A 24,368-nucleotide genomic window follows, 5' to 3' on the forward strand; every position below is an offset into this window, starting at 1 on the left:
GTGACAGGTATTGGTTGAACAGCCAGGGAGAAAGATTAGATCCCTGGCGAACCCCGCAGGTAGAGAGAGAAATAGAGGAGAGGAAGGACCCAAGTTGGACCTGGGAGGGTCAGTCAGAGAGAAAGGACGACAGCCGGGCCAGGGCCTGATCAGTGATACCCAGGATATCACTGAGGTGGTTGAGCAGGATGGCATGGTTGACAGTATCAAAAGCAGATGAGAGATTGAGTAGGATGAGGACGGAAGGGTTGTTAGTATCAAAGTATAGAGCAGGTCTTCACGGATGTTCAGGAAAGCAATTCCGTGCTTTTGGCCACTCTGAAGCCAGACTGATGGTCATGGAGACAACCAACAGACACGGTGTGAACGTTCAGCTGGGTGAAGGCCAGCTTTTCCAAGAGTTTTCCCAGAAAAGGAGTAATGGAGATTGCGCGATAGTTACACAGGCAGGATGGGTTGGCTGATGGTTTCTTAAGAAGACGGTGCACAAGAGAGTGACCCAACGGTCATTCCTGCACTAGAGCAGAAAGAGGAGAACGGAACCGGCACTTTGGTATGTTGTTGCAATTGTAGTTTAGTCCTGGCCAAACTTGCCAAGATTAAGAAACTTAGGCTGTCCCTTAATGAAGTGGCAGATAATAGATCAGCTGTTGGGTAAACAACATGTAACCAGGGAGAAGGCAGGCGTGATATATGCAATAGAATCGATCAGAATCCCCTCCCTTCTGATTCTACTAAGAGTCCCCACCCAACCATGTAGAATCTCATACAGGCTAACACAGAGTCCAACTACGCGAAGGTAAACAGGAGTGAAGTGCCACATAGTAAACTTTTGCAATTCATTCATGTACAAAAGGGGCCCCTACACTACACTTCCAAAGCTCACATCCCCTCCCAGCCAAGTATTGCAGGTCCCTGGACAGCAGGACTATTTTACTGCATAGAGTCCCCAAACCATTTTCAAGTCGCCCAGAACCAAAGGAAGCACTCCATAATACAAGCCTACACTGACTGAGAACTATAGGGGATGCCCATTTGTGACAAAGGATCATATTGTTAATTGCACTAGAATATCCAAAATAGGGGAGGAAGACTCTGTTGAACTAAAACTTCAAAACAATGGAGTGGCCAGGGACATACTGAGAGCCTACAAGTCTCATTCCCCCGAATAACAGTGTAATTGAATTGTGCCTGCACCCTGGGGGTTCTGGGCTTCAGGGCTATGTGTTGATAGGTGGAAATGTTACCCCCTTGGGGGGGAAAGGGCTAACAGGTTCTCCCACATCCACCAGCGATCACTGCGTGGAAATGCCTAAATCTGACCGATTGGCAGAGTGCCTTTGCAGGAAACACGGCCCTAGAGATTAGTTTGTTAAAATGTCATGTATTCTGGCTGTTACCAGTGTTGGGCATGTCTTGTATTGTAAATTTGCTGTTGATGTGTATACTTTCATGGCTCTTACGCCGAATGAAATTATGTTGATTGATATATTTTTCTTTGCTCTGATTCACCTACTTGGATTACCTGTCTGTATGTGGATGATAAGTAGATGAGATTCAGACTTCTGTCTGGAGAAAGGACGTGAAACGGCTTTGAGTTTTACTGCTCCTAGCTTTACAAAGAGGGCAGATTGCTTTCCCGCTAACCAAGGGGAATAGAAAACCTCTTGTCAGTCGTTGAAGTTAACAAGGATGATCATTTGGTATTTGCCCTCAGATAAGTGGGTGACTTCACAGCAACCCAATGCTGGAGGGAAGCCCCTGCTCCTGATAAAATTCTGGTGGATGTCTACAAGCAGGAACAAGGTGTATTGGTCCCCCATCTACAGCTTGCGTGTAATTCTTTTTGTAGGTGAAAAAGAGAGTCCCTCTAGCTTGGACACAGGCTGCGATTGTCCCCATCGACAAAAATGGGGGTAGGGATGACCCTGGAAATTACTGCCCCATTTCCCCGCTTGATGCCTCAGGAAAGATATTCGGCAAACTAGTCCTTAAAAGATTACTGCAATGGACAGAAGAATCTAATTGTATCAGTAATCTACAAGCAGGTTTTAGAAGAGGAATCAGCCCCACAGAAAAGGCCTTTAGACTTGGAACTTTGTCTTTAAACTTGGAACTTCGATAGAGAAATATGTTGTTCTGGGTTGTGGCATGCTGTGACTACTTTTTGTAGACCTTAAGAAAGCATTTGATGTCAACCCGCTCTGGGCTATGGAAGTCACTTTGAAACGAGAATATCCCTAGATCTCGGCTTAGTGCCACCCTGCTGTTTTAAACTGGAAATACTGCCACGGTTAAATTAGGGCATGAACCAGGCAGTTTTCGGTAGAGAAGGGAGTGCAACAGGGATGTGCGCTATGCAGGCCCCCCCCTTTTCTCTATCTATTTTAATTATATTATCAGCTACCTAGCAATAGATTTCACCAATTCACCTAGGATAGGAGGGGAAAAAATCAAAATGTATGCCAAGGACGCTGTCCTTGTCACCTGAACTCCGAGCAGCCTAATAAAAACGAATTGGACAGCTTGTTAAATATTGTGATGTGAAAGGTTTAGAGGAGAACACCAGCAAAACAAAATCAATGCGCTGTGGAAAGATGATGAAGAAACATACAACTATCCATATTAGAGGCAGTGTGATAGATGAAATTACCTCATTCGATTATCTGGTCTTCAGATTGTCCAACAATGGCAAAAGGGGCAAAACATATCGAGAAAGCGAATCTAGCATTGCCATGTACATTTTATGCGATGTTGAACTTCACTGAGGTGTTTGGTAACAATGTGGTCTACCCTATCCTGGAAATTGCCCTCTGGCAGTCGGTGCAGCAGTTTATAGTGCAGAACTGTGGGGCCATAGTGGACTTTCTTGCATAACGACAACAGAAAATATTATTCTCACAAAGCTACTTATGCTCCCCAAAGGTACGCACAATCTATTTGAGCACCTAGAACTAGGATTGACAAGCATCAGTAAACGAATTACCCTTAAACCATTGTTACATTGGGCTATGCTCTGGTTCAATCAGAGCAGGGGAGTTATCGCAAAACCCTCATGGGCCCGATGAGTTGTGAAGGCGCTAACAGCTTTCTATGGCTAGCCCACATCAGGTACACACATTCTGCTGAATTTGCGGCCCCAGTGGCCTGATCCGAGGCTTATACAGGGGAACAGACTGATCAAGGATGCCTTTAGCGAATGGGTCCGTTCAAAGAAGTCCACTGATTGTCTATCCTTGCAGGCAAATAAAACTATATGGGATCATGAAAGGTATTTGATGGACATTAAATCTCCACATGCACGTTCCCTTTTTATGAAATTAATTTTTAATACTCTCCCACTTGCGCCTCTCACAAAACTTTGGTATAAAACAAAAAATGTCTGCTGCCGTTTCTGTGAAGGCACCACTGGAACTCTCCAACACTTCCTGTTCATCTGCGCAGGGTACTCTAGAATTCATTCTGGCAATTTGAGATCATGGCTCAATAATCACACAGAGCCTGTATGTGTCCCACCCTCCTATATGTGGCGTTTGCTGAATGCAACTTGTTAGTTATGGCTTGGAGAAGGAGAAAGGATGAATTTCTTCAGCAATGATTTCTGTTAATAAAACATTTCTCTTTTTAACCATCCTTTTATATTATTGACATGCAACATGCATTCATATCCATGTGATTTACTTCCTTGCATACATATATGTCAACGGGCTTTTATGAATGCAATGTTGTTGTACGTTTGCCTTTATCGTAATGTGCCAAAAAAAGTATCGTCTACTACTACAGTGACAAAAGGAGATAAATAGAGAGACCTTATCCAGAATTAAGACGGTTGAAGGCCTATGAAGACGGAAGACATTCTGCAGGATTAGCACTGCCAGCCATGCTGGGTTGGTACCCCAACTCCAAGAACAAAATGGGCCATTTTCAAAAACAAATCCACAGCCCAAAAGGATTATGTAGGAGTGATTTGTGGCAGTCTACTATACAATTATCCAAACTTACCACATGCCAGGGTGCCAGAGGACTTGGCAGGAGCTGTAGTAAGTAAAAGGGTCTAGGATAGGGAGTCTTGACTAAGGAAGGCACAGACTGCACACATTTGTATATCTAGTAATGTCATGGGTCATATAGGGCCACCAACATCACTGTTGAAGGTGGTGTCTGTTTCTGTATACCCTGGTGGCCTGCTACCTTTCCGTCATGAGACCAATGAATGGCTTGTCATTGACTGGTATCACCAGGAAGAAAAAATCACATCTGATGACTGGTGAATATGAGGTTGGATGGTAGAGTGAAGTCATTGCATGATCAGAGCCCCACTTCTGTAAATTAATCTTTAAATTAATCAAATATATAGGACCTGGGAAAGACTCTCAAAATGCAATCAGATGTGACTTTTTGCAAGAACCGTTCCATCAAAGACACTTTGGTTAACAGTTTTATGGCACCAGATTTAACAACACACAAGAGTCAGTGGTTTACCAAAAGTGGTGAGGGTTTTTTTCCATGCAGGCATTGCAAAATTTGCAAACACGCACGTGATTGCTGTACCTATTCACACCCCATTGTGGGTAATTTGATTAATATCAAAGGTAAAATTACTTGGGAATCAGAATATGTTGAGCATATTCTGGAATGTCCATGCTTGAAGTGGTACATTGGAGGTACGAAATGTAAATTAAAAATACGAATTTTACAACACGTTAGAGCGATATAAAAATCAAGATAGCTCATATCCAATGCCCAAATACTTTGCAGAAATACATGCGGACAACACTAAAGACCTTGTTTTCTTCAGCATATATAAGGTGCCAGTGGGACCAAGAGGTGGAGATATGGAATGTCTATTACGTCAACAACAAACGAGGTTCATCATTGATTATGAAAGCAAGCAACCTGGAGGGCATAATGTTGATGAAGATCGTTATACTTAGGGGTTTGAATAAATATTCTGTAACATCAGCTGGGTTTGCAGAAAAATGCCCCCTTCTTTTTGTTCTAATAAATTGGGGTTCTGCACTATGGTGTTCGAAATACTTTGGGAACTGTTGTATGGTATTTTTCCTTGCTGTAAAATGCAATAATTATGGTGGTTATATAATTGGTTTCATGTACTAATCTGATCTGATCAGATCATTTGTCTCCAACATTTCTAAAGGGCTTTTGTGGTTTTCCTTATTTCTCTTTCTTGTCTTTCTCTGTTTTTTATACTTCGCTTCTTTCTCTTTGTGTATTCTCCCCTCTTCCTCATTTCTGATTTCTTTTCAGTTGAGATCCATTATCTGATGTGTTCCTTGGATGCAGAGTGTTTTTTGCCTATTAATAGGCATAGGTTGGTGGCTAGCACCTTTTAGTATATCTCTGCTGTGTGTTTATTATTTTCTATAGATTTTGCTCAGTACTAACATAAGTGTTGTTATCCATAATGGACAGCAATATTGCAGACTGTGAATGTTGGAATGCATTAGACATACAGTGGATGCCTTTGTTCGATATGAGGATGAAAATATATACATTCCACTATGGTGATAATATGCTTATGGCATTCAATCACGGTCAGACTCAAGTATTGCTGCCTATGGATTGGGTTGTTACATTATGCACTAGACACTTTTTTAGTCATTCCACTTTTGTACATTGCACAAAGCACTTTATAAACCGTCTACTGTGCACAAGACACTTTAGTATATTTGATGAAATGGTATTAGTGCTCATGAAGATGTTGTATCATGCATTAGGCACTCTATTGGCCAATATATTGCAGCAGCATGCATTAGACATGCTGATTGCAGGGGCACTTTGACGGTTCACCATGTACTTCATGATATAGTGTGGGGTAGCAATTTTGCTGATTTTTAGACATTCTATTATGTATTGGAGACTTATTGGTTGAAATATCATGCACTAAGCACTTTATCAAAAAGTATAATTATGCATATTAAGATGTTGCTTTATACATCTGGTTCCTTATTGGTGAACACATTGCTGCATCGTGCACTAGACATTGTACTAGCACAATGTGTTGCAAAGGAATCTTTATGCACTATAGGATGCTCTGGGAAGTAGTACTTTTGCTGCCATTTAAATATTAGTATATGCATTGGGCACTTCATCAGTGGTTACGTTGTGCACTAAGCATTTTATTATATGTGTGCAAGTGTCCAACTGCAGGCGATATACTTTACAGAACATCGTTGTGTATTTAGGATATTACATACAGCATAAGTATAATGATACCAATTTTGAATTAAGCAGGCTTTTTTAATGCAACATCTCCAATAAAACTTTGCTATGTACTTAATGTGAAGTATGAAATATAGATATAATGCTATAGAAATGGCATGGATCGCGATTAGAGGAAAAAATTGCGCGATTAGAGGTAAAACAATGTGCTTTGGACTTCGACAATGTCTGCAAAAATCATAGCGCTTTGTGAAAAGTAAATAATTATGTGCAGAATTGGTTACATTATTTGGACTAAATGGACAGCAAAAACTATGTCTATTGAAGTCCATAACTCTTAGACTCAAACCAAGATGGCGGGACGAGCATCAATAACTGGATAAACAACAGCAGTAGTCACCTTGCTAGTTTTTATTACCCTTGTTTTTGGTGATCACGTGTGCACTGTGTTACAACAGGTGAATTATTGTGAGCAAGCCACACGTACGTGGCAAAACGCGCCTTTCTGCCATTCCCTGCTTGCCTTAGCACTTCCTATGGGGAGGTGAAAAATATACAATGATGGCTGAGCAGCAATTTTTAACATACGTTGAAATAATAACTTTTTTTTTAAGAAAAACAAATGCTGCGATTCCTGGGATCCATAACGTATCAAACACGGGACTGTTGCTCGGCGCAATGGCGAATTTTGTCTTCGTCGTTTGATTGAAGTATATATGTGTATAGCTCAATAGCCATTGTAAAGGCCTATTTTAAAGGACACAAATACAGCCTCTGCTTTTGCCATCCATAAGTAGGGTATGGATAGGCTGGCAAGGTGGGTTAGACGATCTGCTATCTCTTTAGGGCCTTCCGAGTTTGTGGAGTTGGCCAGAAAAGGACCAAACGCCCCTTACTGGTGTTGATGTGTCCCCTTTCAGAGTCAGGCTAAGCCCCAAGAATTCCATGCTGTGCACATGGGAAGAGCATGTGGGTCATTACAAGTTTGATGGGGCAGTAAAAGTGCCAGTAAACCATTACCCGCAGATTCACCGCACCGCCAAACTATGGGTTTGCCAGTGAGGGTTCCCCGATTTACCTCCAGCCAAGAGCTGGAGGTAAATCAGGTCCCTGCTGGCAGGAAACTGCTGGTATTACCGGCATTGGTAATACAGGTGCCGGTAAAACCGGCATTCCTCTCAATGGAGTCCTGAGGGACTCCATGGAATGGGGAAAAGACTGCCTGGTCGGCAACCTGTAATATACCAGAAATTCTGGTATATCATGCAGTGGAAGGTCAGCAGTATCCAGCAAGTATTATTTTATTTTAAATTTTTAAAGCGCTCCCGCAGGCATCGAGGCGCTGTTACAGGAATTGTTTGTTTTGTAGTTGAGTAATTGTTTTTCTCTTAGTTGCGTATTTATAACCTGCTTAAACACCCAGATGTTTCTAAGCGCGGACCTGGGGGATTGTACCTGTGTTGCTTTGTAACATCTTGCTTTCAAGGCGCGCACGTTGCCACTGTGCTATCCTCCCGGGACATTACCGGCGGGATACCGGCAAACTTGTAATGAGGCCGCATGTCTCTAATTTGGCATATAGATGATGCTTAAACTGAATGTGTTATACTGTGTTTTTATGATTCACATGGCCCACAATGTTTAAGGAATACAAAAATAATGTTGTCTAGAGAACAACAAATTGGTCCAACATTCCCCAAACACATCATCGACAAAATGTTGGAATGGAGCAGGGCATTGCAAACCCTGAAGGTCTTCATCCGAAACTGATAAAAGCCATACTTAGTGGGTAACGCCACCGTTCACTCATCCCCCTCCTGAATCCGGGAGCAGTTTGTCGTCTCCACAAAGGTCTAGTTAAATGTAGATAAGATCATGCCGGACTTGGTCCAAGAACACAACAATGAGCAGACTAGGATAGTGCTACTTGATAGTTATCGCATTAATAGCAGAGTAGCCGGCACATAGATGCAGCTCTTTCCCTTTCTGCTGCTCACAAAATAAGAGGATATACCAACAGACTCTGCTCGCCTTTTATAGCGAGTTCATAGTGCATCAGCCAAGGAGCTCCCGAGATAGTGATCTTTGCCTTCCCCGGTTCCTACCCCCACCCAAAGTTCCTGTATGTTTCTAGTCAGTACCACTTTGGATCACCCCATTCCTCTTTAGAAGCATGTTGGCCATTTTCTTTCTCTTTCTTGTAGACCTATTATAGAGGCAGCCAAAGTCTGGGCAAACCGCACGCAAGACAGCAACGGACCATCGCCTCATGCCAGCGGACTCCAGTCACCCATCGGACAAGCAGAGAGAGAGAGAGAGAGAGAGAGAGAGAGAGAGAGAGAAAGCGAATGAGGAGATAGCCTTCGCATCTGACTGGGATCCCGTGCTCTTCAGCCCAAGAGCGGTGTGCCAGGAGTGCTGACACCCACATTGACATAGACAATACACATGGACTTCCTGCAGAACAACTGTCATATCCAAACAAGAACTATTAATAACCTAATAGCAACTTACCTGCAATGTGACCCCCAACAGGAACTGGGACACTCTATAACGAGGGCTGCCTTTGAGGAAGCACAGCAGTACAATGCAGGATAAAGGGACGGGGCTTAGTGCCCTATTTGTAACCATTAACTACTGTAACACCAACCGGGCAGGGAGGACAGGGTTGCATTGGTCAAGACCAGAAGTGTCCAAGGGGAGAAGGAGGATAAGAAGAGAGATGGGAATCAGAAAGCTCTTGATAGTTCAGGTGAGGTCAGAGGAGGAGAAGGTGGCAGACCAAGATACCAGCAGGGTGGAAGACAGTGGATGGGGGCGTAGAGGTGTTTGAAAGAAAAGAGGAGGTATTCACTGGTTAGAGATCGTGGTACTGTATGGTGAATGTGTGTGCAAGCTGGGCGAGTGGGATTGTTAGAAGAGTGTACAATGTGATTAGTGTTTGGGAGAGCGAAGGTTAGGGTGACCGAGTAGAGGATGGTGTTAAGGAAGGAGTATTAGTGTAGAAGAGAGAGTATTGGTGTGAAAGATGGAGTATTAGTGTGAAGAGAGGAAGTAGTGGGAATAAGGGCTGAGAGGATAGCTCAGGGGCAACGGGTTTGTTTTGGAAGCAAGACAACACAGACAACAGAAAGCAACACAGGTTAGAATCCCTGTCCCACACTTAGAGACTGGTCTCCGGTATTAAGCCCATAATAAAAAAGATTAATTCATTCATTAATTAATAAAATTGAGGGGTGAAGGCAGAAAGTCAAAAGTGAGCGAGGGAAACCAGAGGAGCAGATGAAAGACGTACTGAAGGAGAGGAGTTGGAGGGAGGAGAGTAGGGGGTGAAGAGTGAGTGACATGGAAATGAACAACAGGGTGTGAGAGGAAGACGCCAGAGTGGAAATTGATTGTCTATAAGGAAGTTACATTGCTGTTAGCTTAGGCCCAGTAATGGAAGGTGGAAAAGTAGTGGCCAGAGATGAGACCATCAACAGGGAGTCTTTCAACTTCTAGTGACCACCTAAAATATGATGGACTTTTGTGTCCACGGCCAAGCCGCTAAAGACGCCAACTGATGGAACGATGATATATATTTCGACATATTGGAACAAGCTCTTATTTCTCTGTTTTAAGTACAATAATTCCACATCAGAAGCCTGAGTGAGGGAATTATATTGACGACCCATCATTGGGCTACTGTCAAGGTGTGAAAACCATGCAACACTGGATCGTTGGCCTACTCAGCAGCCATCAGCCCTGCCAACAAGTCTGGGTGAGAAAAAAGTGCCTCGACACAGAATCGGAAAAATCCTACACAAAAACGTTTGCATTCATTTGAAAAGGTTCAGGATTTTTTAGGATGCTTGTGGAATCTTTCAGGGGACATCAAAGGAAACGGGAGGTGCGATGGAGTTATGCCAGACAGGTCTAGTCCTGGGGCTCGATGGGTTGGGCTCCCTCAACAGGGCTTGTTGAAGCACCGAGCTTGGGGTATTGTCTGGCATGGGATGTTGATAAGCCTGGGTCTGGAAAAAATGGAATGTACGTGCTATCATATCAGACAGCAAGGCAACCAGGGCCTTGGCAATGGCCACCACAGGGTAGGTATGGGTGTCTATAGGAGATCAGCTGAGCAAGGCTCCTGAAAGTATCCGGCTTGCCAGGCTGGCTGATGCGGAGCCTTCAGAGACCCCTTGGAGTATAACACAACGGCCTAATGGACAGACAATGTGAGTCAGTGAGGCATAAGCTCCTAAGCAAGGAAGAAGTCTGTGCCCTGGACTCCAATGAAGAACAATCACAAGAGTTAGCATATGCTGTAGTGTAGAGATCGTGCTCTTCAAGATCTTCCCCCAGTACACCAGTGGACCTGAGAGTAAAGATAGAAGAGCAGTGACCCCATGGACAGGATCCTATTTACCCGAACGGCTAGGAGGGAGCAAAAGTGTCCCAATACTCGACAGCACTTGGAAGAACAAGTCCAAGTCAAGGTAGGGCTGGAAGCCCCCCAAAACCAGGGAAAAGAAAGGAAGACCAGATGATTGCTTGTCTGGTGATGGGGAAAGCGCCTCGAGGTCCGGGTATAGGGAGGCGCGGAGTCCATTTCCAAGGGAGTGCAGCAGTTAGTAGTGAAATCACATGGGCAGCCCGGAGCAAAAGAAGAAGGAATAATCACAGAAATGTGGTCAGATAGGGCGGGAGGCAGGAAGGCCTGAAGTGCAGGGATAGAAGAAGTTGAGGGGACAATGCACAAGCAGAGGTAGGTAGGGAGTGTGGAAAGGAGCGATGTTCCTGTAGACATGGGAGTCTTTTCAGGGGGGACGAGGGTGTTTGTCCCCACTAATTTTGTGGCACACCATTTTATCCCACTCATTTGGCAGGGGCCCCTTTCATTTAGATGTCATGTCCCCCCAACCTGTTCAGAAAAGTTACTCCACTGCCTGCAGATAGTAACCAAAAGCCTGGATAACACAAGCAAAGAAGTGGGCGAGGTGGGAAACCATCAGGTCAGGCAGACAGGAGAAGAGGCAAAGCAAGCACTGGAATATGCGAGGTCGAGAACAGTACAAAGGCATTCCAAGAACCAATCTGGTAAGCGGGTTTGTGTCAGAAACGAAAAGCACAAGAGAAAATGGTGACGCATGCAAGGCACACAGACAGATGTGACGTTGAGGAGTGCTGTAGTTCGGGGCTTAGCAGCAGAAAGGTGTTTCAGCCACTGATTTTACATGCAGATGTCTCAAGAATCCGTGGACTGATAGGAAATGTAGTGTGTAATGGCAAACGCGGATAACGTGCCACTCGAGCCAGCCATATCGCCAGCCATATCCAGTGTGACGTAAGCCATGGGAAGAATGCTGCTAAGTAAGTGCAGCTGGCAATGTCACAACCGTCATGCATGATGCGGGCAGAGAAGGTGGAATTCCCTCGTTTTTTTCTGTAAAGAGCAGGCAGCATCTCCTGGGATTTCACTTTTATGCCAGTCAAAATACACATACAAGGTAGGTGGTTTTACGGCTTGCTTATGGTCAGCTGCAAAAAGTATCGGAAACGCAGGACCTCCCAGATTTCTGTGCCCGACAAGCAAACCACCAGAATGTGCGGCAACGTGGAAGTGGTCCTTTATGAGGGATTAGCTTCACAATTAAAAAGAGAATGAGAGTCTCTTGGCGACATAGAACTAATTCAGCGTTTTCTAAAAAAAATAAGGGAGTACTTTCATCGGGCGTTTAAAGCTCTGGTATTTTAAGGCAGTAAGGTCCAAGGGCAGATTGTTGGATCAACTACCCTCTTGGAATCAGGTTTACATTTAGACACTGGCAGAAAAGGTTTCACAAAGGAACACGAATTGTCGTGGTAGCACGCCTTTGTGGTGCTATGGCCAGTTGGAATGCCAATGTATCCAGAAGGTTTGGCAGAGGATGGTTCGGCAACAGGGGGCCAATTAAGAAATGATCTTGTTTTCAAGGGCACCCGAGGTCACAGTGTAATGTAAACATTACGGTGCTGTACCACTACAATCCTAGTTTCCCACACATTCTTTCTTCAAATCATCCCTAAAGGCTCAGCAGCCCCACCTAGCTTTGGTTTCCTTTGAAATGCAGGCTATGTAGCTCCTGCTGGCAGGGCCGGTGCAAGCACTACAGAAACTCTGTGGCTACATAGGGTGTTTGCCAGCATGGAGACCAAAGTGCAAATGTTTCCCTCCCTCTTCATGAATTGCAAAAGAAGAATACACTAAACTGAGCTCAAGTAGTTGCATGAGGCCTTCGGGCAATTAGGAGATGTCTCATTGCAAACTGCAGCAAAACGAAAAGGTGATGGCTGGAAGGTTTTGAATAAATCATAACCACGGGCAAAGCTCTGGGCAACCCTCCAGACCATCGTTTTTCAGTCTGCCAAGCCATTACAGAAGGGGAAAAACCATATGCATATCAGGCATGGTCCTACCCCAAAAGGGGCAGTCCAGCCCGAACTGCTAGGTCACATCCCTTCTGCACGAGACCACAAGCATCCCCAGACATGTTTCAGCCTTGTTGGGCGTCATCAGTGAGGAGTAGCTTGGGTCTCTAGGCCCGGCAGACTCGGGACCCACGTCTGGGCATACCCGTCCCACTCGGGGTGACTTTAGCAAAACGAAAAGGTGATGGCTGGAAGGTTTTGAATAAATCATAACCACGGGCAAAGCTCTGGGCAAAGCTCTGGGCAACCCTCCAGACCATCGTTTTTGCTATGTCACCCCGAGTGTCACCCCGAGTGGGACGGGTATGCCCAGACGTGGGTCCCGTGCCTGCTGGGCCTAGAGACCCAAGCTACTCCTCACTGATGAGCCCCAACAAGGGAGAAACATGTTTGGGGATGCTTGTGGTCTCGTGCAGAAGAGATGTGGCCTAGCAGTTCGGGCTGGACTGCCCCTTTTGGGGTGGGGCCAAGCCTGATTTGCATATGGTCTTTCCCTTCTGTAATGGCTTGGCAGGCGAAGAACAGTGGTCTGGAGGGTTGCCCAGAGCATTGCCAGTGGTTAAGATTAAGTCTAAACCTTCCAGCCATCACCTCTTTGTTTTTGCTATGTCACCCCGAGTGGGACGGGTATGCCCAGACGTGGGTCCCGTGCCTGCTGGGCCTAGAGACCCAAGCTACTCCTCACTGATGAGCCCCAACAAGGGCGAAACATGTTTGGGGATGCTTGTGGTCTCATGCAGAAGAGATGTGGCCTAGCAGTTCGGGCTGGACTGCCCCTTTTGGGGTGGGGCCAAGCCCGATTTGCATATGGTCTTTCCCTTCTGTAATGGCTTGGCAGGCGAAGAACGGTGGTCTGGAGGGTTGCCCAGAGCATTGCCAGTGGTTAAGATTAAGTCTAAACCTTCCAGCCATCACCTCTTTGTTTTTGTCATTGCAAACTGCAACGCTCACATGCCTAGGTGTCACTAGGGATGTGAGTTTGTCTCGGGAGGATAACTCATGGGCAACGCGCTCGCCTTGGAAGCAAGACGACGTGGAGCAACACAGGTTTGATCCACGGGTCCGCGCTTAGAAGCCTCCAGCTATTAAGCGTGTTATAAAATGACCAATCATAATCACTAACTTGGCAGTGGAAGCAGGGCTCCTGGATAATGGCACCAGTGTTTAAGCTACACATTGGCTATGGCAATTGAAAACACGGATTTTCTACCAGGAAGAAGGGTTGATAAAACAATAACTCACCCTACGCATGTCAGAGTCATGGTAGATCCCTCCTTGAACTTCTGAAGCCGGAGCACGGGTCAGCCAAAGAACATGCCTCCCAGGTAGGAGCGGGTGGGAGATGGGGTGGGCTTAGGGCCTGGTGCAAATTCCTCAACGAGGAGTTGAATGGCTTTTTTCACACAATCTCAGGACAGGGCAAAGTGCATTATGCTTGAGGCCTATTTTCCTAACAACATTTTCATTTGCATGAACCGCCGCATACGTGTAACGTCCTAAGCAGTGGTGGCAGGGCTGCCTCCAAGGACCGACCCCACACTTTCTTTGTTTCACCATTTTCTCTCCAGCGGAAGTGCAACTTCAAAACTACTGCGTTAAGAAATAAGACTTTATTTTGGGCGCATCCGCTGCTAGCAGGTTGCAATTCTTTGTATCTGGGGGAATTCGTAGCTGCAGGTTTTATCCAGGATTTCGTTTACATTTAACAGAGAAAAGCTGCCAAAATGACTTGTTATTAGCTGCGAGAAATTTCAAAGCAATGCCGAAGCACACTGGTCAGGGCTTTCTCGTGGACTACAGTGTATGTTTATCCAGAGCAGGCTAGCTGAGAAGAAGTGGATGTTGAGGGTAAATGCATAGCCCTCAACCACCGTATTATCTGGGGTATTTGTTCTTAAAATGCTGGTTCAATATTAAATTTACAGTGAACGTCCTAAAATGAATTGCACATTATGGAAGGCAATGGCAGGATACTGGTTATTTGATGATGGAAAAAGGTCTCACGCTCCAATTTGTGGTCACTTAAAAGGTTTGAAGCAACTTATGGGTCACAGGGGGTGACATTGAAAATAGGGGTTGTGGATGATGCTTTGCGTGCAGTGCATTTGCGCTCTAAAGAGTCACGTGTGCTCCAGTTAAGTTGTGCTGCACTGTGGTCTTAGGAACCCCACTCCCTTCTAGTACAGCCTAATATTGGCACAGGGAGGAGGTGTGCAAACCCCTCTACCGAGAACAAACACGACCAAATAACCTGTTCTATGGGAAGGTGCCCCCTCAGGAGGGTCTGCAACCACACTTTAGCTCACTGTACCCTTCACAGAAGAGAAGTATTCATTTGCATATCAGTCTGGTGCCACCCACCTGGGCAGTCCAGCACCAAAATGCTAGGCAAGGCTCCTCTGAACAAAAGTACCAACAGCAACCCCAGACACGTGTTTCGGCCTGGTCTGGCCTCATCCCTGAGGTGAAGCTGTGCCTCTCTAAGGACAGTGAGCAGGGGGGGTCCATGTCTGGAATACCCTGGGTAACTTAGGGTTAAACCCCAAGTGTTACAACATTAGATGTGGTCTGGGAGCCCCTCTACGAAAATGGCCAAATAACCTGTTCTAGGGGTAGGTACCCTCGGAAGGGTGCAGTGAGCTAAACCGTGGTTGCACACCCTCCTGACTGGGAGAAATACCATAGAACAGAGAATATGACCCACGTTCATTCTCAGTAGATGGACTACCCCACCCTTGTTTAATATTGGCACATGCATATTGGCAGACTTGGGGAGTAGAGCTTTTCTGTATCAGGCAATGGTCATGACCTATTTTAGTGACTGAGCACGTTAGCCAGACTACATGTGTTTTTGTGTGTGTGTGCGTGTGCAAGTGCGTGTGTGTGTGCATGCCTACAGAGGTGGAGACAAATAACAGCTGTAATTACCTCACCAGCTCATTCACCTCGCCTTTCCGCAATCTCACACAAGAAGTATAAGAAGCAAAGAGAAATTAACAAGACAAAGAGCAGAAAGAAGGAAGGGTAGCCCAGTGAACCCCTATATTCACCCCACTCGCCCGCCAGCACATGGTCACTGGTAAGAGCTGCTGATTCGGGAAGAGAGTAAAGTGAAGGATGCGATTTGGCAGGCTGCATGGGGCCAGCGGTCATGCTATATCTGTTCCCTGTCAATCAAACTTGCATTGACATTGCCCATGCTGTGCCATTTGTGTGTGTTGGCGCTTGCCCTGGCTCTCATGCACCAGTTTAGGAGGACAGCCAGACGTGCGAGGGAAACGGTCACTTTACTTTTTTTAACTTTACTTTATTACATTTGTACCGCGCAATGAAACATGAAACAAAGGGTAAGCTGGGTACAATATGAAAGTAGCAACACACTCGCCAGATAAAAAACCGTGAGAAACTACACTGCAAGAATGAGGCAGTGACATAGGCGGTCAGTTAAGCATGAAATAGAGGAGTTGACCTACACACAAGGGGAACACAATTGGTGGGTTGGACAATACATTAATAGTACACACAAATATTTAGGCAATCGTAAAGTACCACTATGAGGATACCAACAGTTTATAACCCACATTGGAGCACACATCAGAGATTTGTGCATTCCCAAATAAATGGCCATTGCATCAATTCCCACATACAAAGGATATTAGCCATCATTTTGGCAGTGAAGAGTTGTCATTTTTCAGTAGATGCAATTTGCCAAAGGAGGGAGATAAAAAGAAGAGAGAGAGAGAAACCGGCAATACCTAATTATCATCAAGACTTAGCCAGTTCAAACACGTGCATCTATACTGATGCTTGGAAGCCATATTACAATTATGCAATGCAAGGTAAAAAGTGTACCTTATAATGCTTGATGCGCGTGCATGAGGCTGGGAAAGAAAATAGAATTAATTGCAGAGCGGGCTTGTAAAAGCCAGTATATGATTACATAAGTGACAGGAGGGTTAAACTGCTCTAATGAGCTATATTCACTTACCAATTAGTTAATGTATGATACCTATATTACTCGCAGTTGCATGGTGGGGTCACTTATAAAAAGTGAAAAATAAATCTTCAATCCATTGTTAGGTGCGAGCACGCAAAAGTAACACCGAGAAGAGAAGGGAGAAAAAAGTGCACTGAATTAAGCAATCTACTAAATCGAGACGGTCACGTGCGCATTAATAGCCCCTGGTAGAGTAGAGCAGGGACTTGCGCGAAAGACCATCACTTACCAGCATTTCCACGTAAGTGCTTGAGAGGGAGCCGACCGCAGCCGGGACTTGTTGCTGTTTTAATGATGTAGCAAGGCTAGCGCGTGCATCAAGGAACCTGATGTACGGTCATAAGGAGGCGGCCATATTGAGAGTATACGGACCGTAATGATGCCTGAAACTTCTATTCCAGCTGAATAGCTGAGTCTGTGACACCTAAAAGTCCACACTCGGGAAGCCGTGTAAGGTGGATAGTATCACAAGATATAGCGAACTGTAAATACAAGGACATTATTTAGACGCACTGAATGGTAAAGAATTAACATGAGGGTTATTTAACCTAAGGAAAGATTGCAAATAAAGTGAGCACAAGATTAATAGATATGGATAGAAAGCAGCATAGTTCACACGGTAAACCAATTAAGGCCAGTACCACTTGCAAAATAACAACAAACAGGGTCAATTACTGTAAACAAGAGGGCACGGACAAGCCGTTGGGTTCCTTTAAACCGTTAACAGGATAGACATGGTAGCACAGAAACAACGGTTTTGTAGGAAGAGAGCAATTCATTGGTTTCTGTGAACAGGAAAACTGGTGATACAATTTGCTGAGACTGAAGTCTAGGGTGGGGAGTGTTGGAAGGGGAGGCAAATCCACTTTGGTTCTTTCAGCACTGTCCAGAATTTAGAATTGGATTCTGAAGTGGCCTTGATGTAATCTAAACGACCTGATAACAGGTCAACTATTCGTATTCCTTTTTGCGTGTCAGTCTTTTAATCATTCCCATAAGTCACTTCAAATCGGAGATACTTGTAGTTCAAAAGTGTGGAAAAGCCTGGTGAGGTAAAATAGGCCAAGGGGCCGTGAGGACTAAGAAGGCTCTTATAAAAATACACACTCTTTCCCTTCCGAGTATGCGCAGGAATGGTTTAAAGTCACAATATCTTCTTCCTTGTACTCGAGATATTTGCAATGGGTCATGAGAGCCCATGACCAAAGGAATACGGATAGTTTAGATTAAATGTAAAGCAGAGTGACTGAGAAGTACACGCACTGTGCCATTAAAAATAAAGCAGCTGTGGTGGGTGGAAGTGCTGCTTCGGTGGCATCAAGAGTATGCAATTCCCTGCGGGGTAGTGTTGGTCATTTCCTTTTGAAGTATCGCAGCCCTATTGAGAAGTGCCATTAAAAGTGAAACTGTCCAGTAGGCTGGATCAGTGCTGCCCCATAAAAGGTGTAGAAGCCTCTGTAAGAAGTGGTAGTACTGTCCCATCAGTGAGAAGTGTAGTATTTTCACATTAACTATGCTTAAGCACTTTGGGTTATTGAATAGTGCTGCTACATTCTGAGTAATTCCATCCCTTTAAATATATTAGCTCTTGTATCACCATGCAGTGTTGAGTTATTCTGATGATGATGAAGATGATATCAGACTTGCTCAATAGTTCTGGTTCTCTATCATTAAATGTACTTCAGATCTTCAGAGTCTCGGGAGGATAGCTCAGGGGCAACGTGCTCGCCTTGGAAGCAAGACGACATGAAGCAACACAGGTTCGATCCCTCAGTCCACCCAACACAGGGTCGATCCCTTGGTCTGTGCTTAGAAACCTCTGGGTATTACGTGCATAATAAATAACCAATTAAAATTTAATTTAAATAAATAAAACTGCAGAGAAGTGCTGGGGACTTGTCAATAAGAGTGTAGCAGCTTAACTGAGAAGTGCTGATGTTGTCTCATCAAAAGTATAGCAGCCCCACTAAGATGAACTAGCATTGCCTCAACAAAAGCATAGTATTACTATTATAGAAGCCCTGTTGCCAAGAGGCAGGAGGCAAATATACCCAACTCAAAACGATTTTTAGAAATTGAGGGACAGACTTGCTTTGCATCTGTGCCTCCATCTCTAAAAATCGCTTTGGGTTGGGTGTACATCTACATCCGTGCACCGATGTAGAAGTATACCCAACCCAAACCGATTTTTAGAAATTGAGGAACAGATGCAAAGCAAGAGCCTCTTGCTTTGCATCTGTCCCCCAATTTTTAAACATCGTTTTTTATCCGGCTTTCATCCGGGCCGGCAGAGAGAGAGAGAGACACGGTATGGATGGAACAAAGGGCCATCCATACTGCGTCTCTTCTCTGCGGCCGGGGGTGGGGGGCTCAGCCCTGACTTCATTCTGTCGGCGGGTGCCTGGGCCCCAGAGCCCACGCGTACTCCGCGCCCCTGCTCCCAAGTGTGTTGCCCCTTTAAGGGATGTGTCCCCCCCGCCCTCGCCCCCTGTGTATTGCCATGGCCCAAGCTAATAAAAGGAGCCTCTGCGGGCACGTGCACCAGAACGGCTGCAGGCTCCCAAAGAAGTTCGACTGAGTCTGTGTCTCATTCATTTAGGCCTGCAGGTCTACACTGTGTGAGCACGGGCCTGCAGGCCATGATGCCGTGGGACCCTCGTGCCAGGGCAGAGGTCCATATGGTCATGGGCATGGCTCGCCCTAGCCCCACTCCAGGTGGTGCTGATGCCCCATAGCACCACGGGGCAGGCTGGGAGCCCAGAGCAGGCCCCCCCACAACACTGTGTGGAATGTGGTAACATCGCTCAATTCTGAAGGGATTCTGCAACAAGATAGGCGGATTGCCAATTATAATGTGTATTCTTATAGCGTTCACGCCCAAGTACTCCAGCTTATAAACGCTGTAAAAACAGGTGTAACGATTACCCCATTTGAATATTCCTAGATGTATCGACCTCAGAAGGAGTGAAGGCTAAATCGGCCCTGCTGCTGGATTTGAACTTACAAAGTACAGTATAACCTCGTGTTCGAGACCAGCCATCAACTCATCCAGACACTCTGTTGTCTGAAAGATGCCTCGTGCCTTTACAATTCATCGGGCATAGCACTGCACACTTCCAGGATGTGAAAAAGAGGACCCCTTCTTGAAATTCCAATGACCGTTTCAAATTTTATTCTACTGTATCCACTTTCTTTTTTGTCATCTACTTAAGCACTACATCCAGTAGATTTGCATCTTGGATCTGGTTGTTCGTGTGTATTGACCTTCATGTATGCGTTTATGTAACCTTAGTTTTTTCAATTGACTTATGAAGTCCAATAACGAACATCTCGCCTGTCCCAAATGGCTCCAGTAGACACAGATTGAAAGCGGCGAAGTGCAGTTTCCACAAGGGCTGCATTTCTTCGTTGTTGCAAATTAATCTGACGTTGTTATACAGCCCTCCGAGGCGGTCATGGAAAACTAGTAACTACATTTTACAAAACAATCATCCTCGTTGTGGCAATCCTACCCAATCCCTTCAATTCCACCTCCCCCAGACTCCCACCGCAACCCACTCCCCATTCCATTTAACATTTTGCTCTTGGCTGTCTGATTTAAGCATCCCTAAACCACACACAAGTTCACTCCAAACACCAATTGTAATTATCTACCAGATTGCATCTGATCGTGTGAGCTAGGTATGTCTTCCTTCATCACACGAGCAATTCTTTTAAAATACTATGGCGCCACCAAGCGTCCCATTTCAATACAGCCCTAACAAACCAAAGAATGCAGGGCGTGCAATTCAATACCATTCGACAGCAGCTGTTAGGGATGAAAACGCTTATTTTGGGAGCCTGGTAGAGTGATAAGCACACTCAGAGAACCGATTCACTGCATGCAGACTTAGAAGCGCGCGAAATGCATTAGTAACAGCGTGAAAACAAAGTGTAAGGAGTTTTGCACTTTAGGCGGGCGAGTGTGAATACACCCGCATGGTCTAACACACTGGGTTGGGAACCGGCCGGCGTTTAGTGAAGAAATAATGATGCATAGGTTGAGTCTGAGGTGGGAGCTGGTCTTAATTACTGGATCTGCTGCTGGGTCGGAAGGAAGGGCACTTACCGGCGGTTGATGAATCCGCTGGCCGCAGGAGCTGCCGCTTGCTCCGGGTAGGAGTGCTGCAGGGTGGGCGCTGCCGGGAACTGGTAAAGGAACCCCGTGCCCAGCACCAGGGTCAGAAGGGAGCAGGAACAGAGCAGGCTTAGTACCGATTGCATTTTCAGACGAGGGTCCGGTTGCGGATGCAGACTGCAAAGTGCCGGTAAGTAGGGCACTAGTAGAGTCTTATGCGATCAGGGAGCAGGCACGCATCAGATCACCGCCGTTACAGGAGTTCGCAGGTGAAGGAAATAAGTCCTGGAGGATTACACAGCTGCAGGCGAGATCTCATCAAGTACTCCGCTTCCAGAAGCAGGAACGGATGCAGGACTTCACCCGTGTGTGGAAACAGCTGGCAGTGATGCAGACCCCTTAGAGTTGCGTTGCCGGCATCTTCTTTCAGCCCGCAGGTTACCAATCAGACATCGGCGTCCAGCACCCCCCACGATCCTCCCCGAAGTTCAGCCAGCGGCTGGAAGCGCTACACAAAAGAACAAAGAAAATCCTGCAGAAATCAGCTGGGAGCTCCCTTGCACGAGCCTGGCTGCAGTGAAACACTCCAGGACCCGGGACCCATCAGCTGTGAGGTCTCCTCCCACCCAGGGGCAGTCAGTCGGGGAGGAGTGCAGGGGGTCTAACAAGCTAAAGCCAGTGAGAGTGCAGGGCATGGGCTGGGGAGAGAGGGATGCCGGCCCACGGAGATTAACGTCGTCTGTGATCTCTTGATCTGATAAGGACGGATATGGGTGATTGTAAGAGTGATCTCCTTCAAACGTGGAAACCAGCACTGGAAGTGGCGTGACAGGATTGAGGTTGCAACCAGATCTAATGAAGCCCATTGACCCCCCAGATAGAGCTGCAGCACTCGAAAAGATGACCCCTCACCTACTGGCAGTGGTATTGTTAAGGTGGCAAAAGAAATAGCAGTTTTAATTCTCAGCAGATGAACAGACACTTTATTCACAGCGCTTTGTTAAAAGAAAACAAACAGTATCCCATCCTAACCCTGACCTCAGTTCTGCTCGCCTTATTTCCCAAAGACGCTCAACCCCATATCTTTGAAGGAGCCTATGAAGACATTCGGGCATGCAATTCCCGCCTGCCACATTGATTACAAAATAACCAATTGCATTGTCACAAAAGTCTGTCCTCTATTTCCATGACTCTTCAGTATCATGTCAATTATTGTCCGGGGTCTGATGACAAATCTGGTGCCTTCCATTCATCCTCCTCAGGCAAGGGGCCTAGGTCCACCGCCCCTTTAGTAGTTTCTGTCCCCAATGTGGGTCTCATTGTCTTTACTAGTTTAAACCAGTTCAGTCCCCAAAATGTCAGGCCTTCACCAAGTAACATCAAGCTTGTCAAAAAGTCCTAAGCTCAGCAACTTCCGGGGAACGCATGCCCAGTTCTTATTATCAAGTACACATATTACCTTCAGTAAAATATCTTATAGGTTAGGGATCTGCACATTCACAGACCCCCTTTTGTGCCTCCTGTGCAACAAACACATCATGTCATCGAATATGAAGAAATCGTATATGCAAAGAAGATAAAGTAACCTGCTGATTAATAAATGCATAAACGCAAGGTAGATACAACATATTGAAGCTTGCTTCAGAGGAAAACATAACTTAGCTAGAGCGGCCATGATGGAAAGAAGAACAGCGGACTCGTATTAAAACCATTCAAGCTACCTCAGAGGCAGACCAGGGCTGCAGAGTCAGGAGATGCTGAAAAAACAGCTTTGTGTGAGGAATAACGAGCAGTCTATTGGCCTGGTATCAAGGATACTACTTCAAGGAATAATTGCAAGGTGCAAGGGGAGTCAAAAGGATAAGCCACGTGTGTAAAATATATTTCTCTTAGATTAAGCAAAGGAGAAAACATTTGCAAGAGTCAAGTATTAGACGATAAAAGATGTGGAAAACCTATGTAAGATGGAGTGAGTAAGGCTCTAGAAGCCAATATCGGTAATGACACCCAAGTCAATTGAAACTAATTGCAGTAAATGGAAGGTCCTGATGGACAAATATGTGGTCTCCTCACACGTGATTCAGAAGTTGAAAACAAGGGCTATTCATTAAGCCTAAATGAAGATAATAGTGTGTCTACACTCCCTATAATGTCCCACAACAGAGAGCAGGCTTCAAGGTCAACTACAAAGGAGAAGCCCTGGCTTGGACCCTGACAAATGAGAGATGATGGACTAATTGGGAAAGTGGGGAGTAGTCTGAAGTTGCTTGCGGCACATGAGTTTCGTTTTGCTTACGTGCTACCATCAAGTCGAAAGTCCAAGTTTGGGAAAGCATGCTAACCAATCAGAGGGTCTATGTAGCAAATGCTATAGAATGTTGCAAAGATCAACCCACTACCATTGTTCCTCTATTATCAGTATTATACGTATTTAGAGGTGGTTCTAGGAATGACCACCAGATATGGGGCAGCCAATAAAGTTATGAACACTTATATATAGCATAGGTATATATGGTCCCTTAAGCAATACCTCCCTTCAATAGCTTTTAGTTTGCCACATAGGATGACGTCATAGATGATGCATAGTGAGCTGTAAAACCTTTGAATAATCCCATTTGGGTGTGAGTGCGTAAATTACTGCCTGTTATTCACCAGATTGCCCTACTTTATTTTTATGCTGATAATAAAGCAGTACTTTTCCATATTCTTGGAGTTTGTCCAGTTATTTGGGTCTGAGATCTTTATTGGTAATTCCATCGAGCACATGAGACGCTTCACGGTGCTAGAGCACAATTATTTGCATTTTACTTTAGTTTCTCATAAGCAAGGCCAACTCGCGTTGCAAAACATTTGCTTCCTTATTCACCTGTATTGTGCAAACCGAATGAAGCAAACATCTCAGAGGGCAGACCGGGCGGGCGTGTTCACATTCACAGATCCATTTTTGTTACAGTACCTGTGACAGCAGGAAACAATGCCTACCAAATCTAAGAAGCAAGTAATGCTCACAGTCGTGGTGATATAAGGTTGATCTGACACTTCTTTGCTAATTTCACATGCACAGAGTGGCCATATGATGTGCTACCTTAAGCAATCTTTTCTGCTAATTACATAATACCTCCAACATCTGTAAACTCTTCTGAATATCAGTAATCATATAATTTCTGGTACTAAACTCTCTAAATTCTTGAATCTTCAAAGGTACCAATTCAGGTCAGTCTTTGAAAAAATGCGATGTTTATCTTCACCTGCTTCTCCTCTTCTGCTAGCCAAAACATGTTAACATGTGTAGCTTCTGAATGCAGTACAAAATGTACATCTGTCTCAGGCCCTGAAACCAACTCTTTACACTTATCCTTTCCTCAAAACAGTCGCCTACCAGTTAGAGTCAACCCAGAGGCTTCCCACTCCCCACAGATTTGATAATCCACTAACAGCACCTTTCCTGTGCTTAATTCATTATTGTAACTGGTTGGGCTGAAGGGGGCATAGGTCCCAAGCTGAGCCAATTCCAAACCACAAAGGAAATTATCCCTGGGGAGAGGTAAGGTACCTGGCTGGACTGTCAAGCAGTCTCAATTTGCATACTTCTCAGTGTTTTATCTAGCCCCAATTTCATCC

At 45.2% G+C, this 24,368-nt stretch overlaps 1 protein-coding gene across 3 annotated transcripts in view; it reads right to left on the reverse strand.

The window, feature by feature from the left end:
- The window catches only part of COL26A1 (collagen type XXVI alpha 1 chain), a 1,569,010-nt gene extending 1,547,672 nt beyond the window's left edge, over window positions 1–21,338 (reverse strand). For all 3 annotated transcript variants that reach the window (XM_069614996.1, XM_069614997.1, XM_069614995.1), the window contains exon 1: window positions 20,739–21,338. In XM_069614996.1, the coding sequence (XP_069471097.1) occupies window positions 20,739–20,893 (155 nt within the window). In that variant the 5' untranslated portion in view covers window positions 20,894–21,338. The remainder of the gene's footprint in view (window positions 1–20,738) is intronic.
- Window positions 21,339–24,368: the final 3,030 nt, after the last annotated feature.

Source organism: Ambystoma mexicanum, chromosome 9 (assembly GCF_040938575.1).
Source record: "Ambystoma mexicanum isolate Mex_15411 chromosome 9, UKY_AmexF1_1, whole genome shotgun sequence".
Taxonomy (NCBI): Eukaryota; Metazoa; Chordata; class Amphibia; order Caudata; family Ambystomatidae; genus Ambystoma; species Ambystoma mexicanum.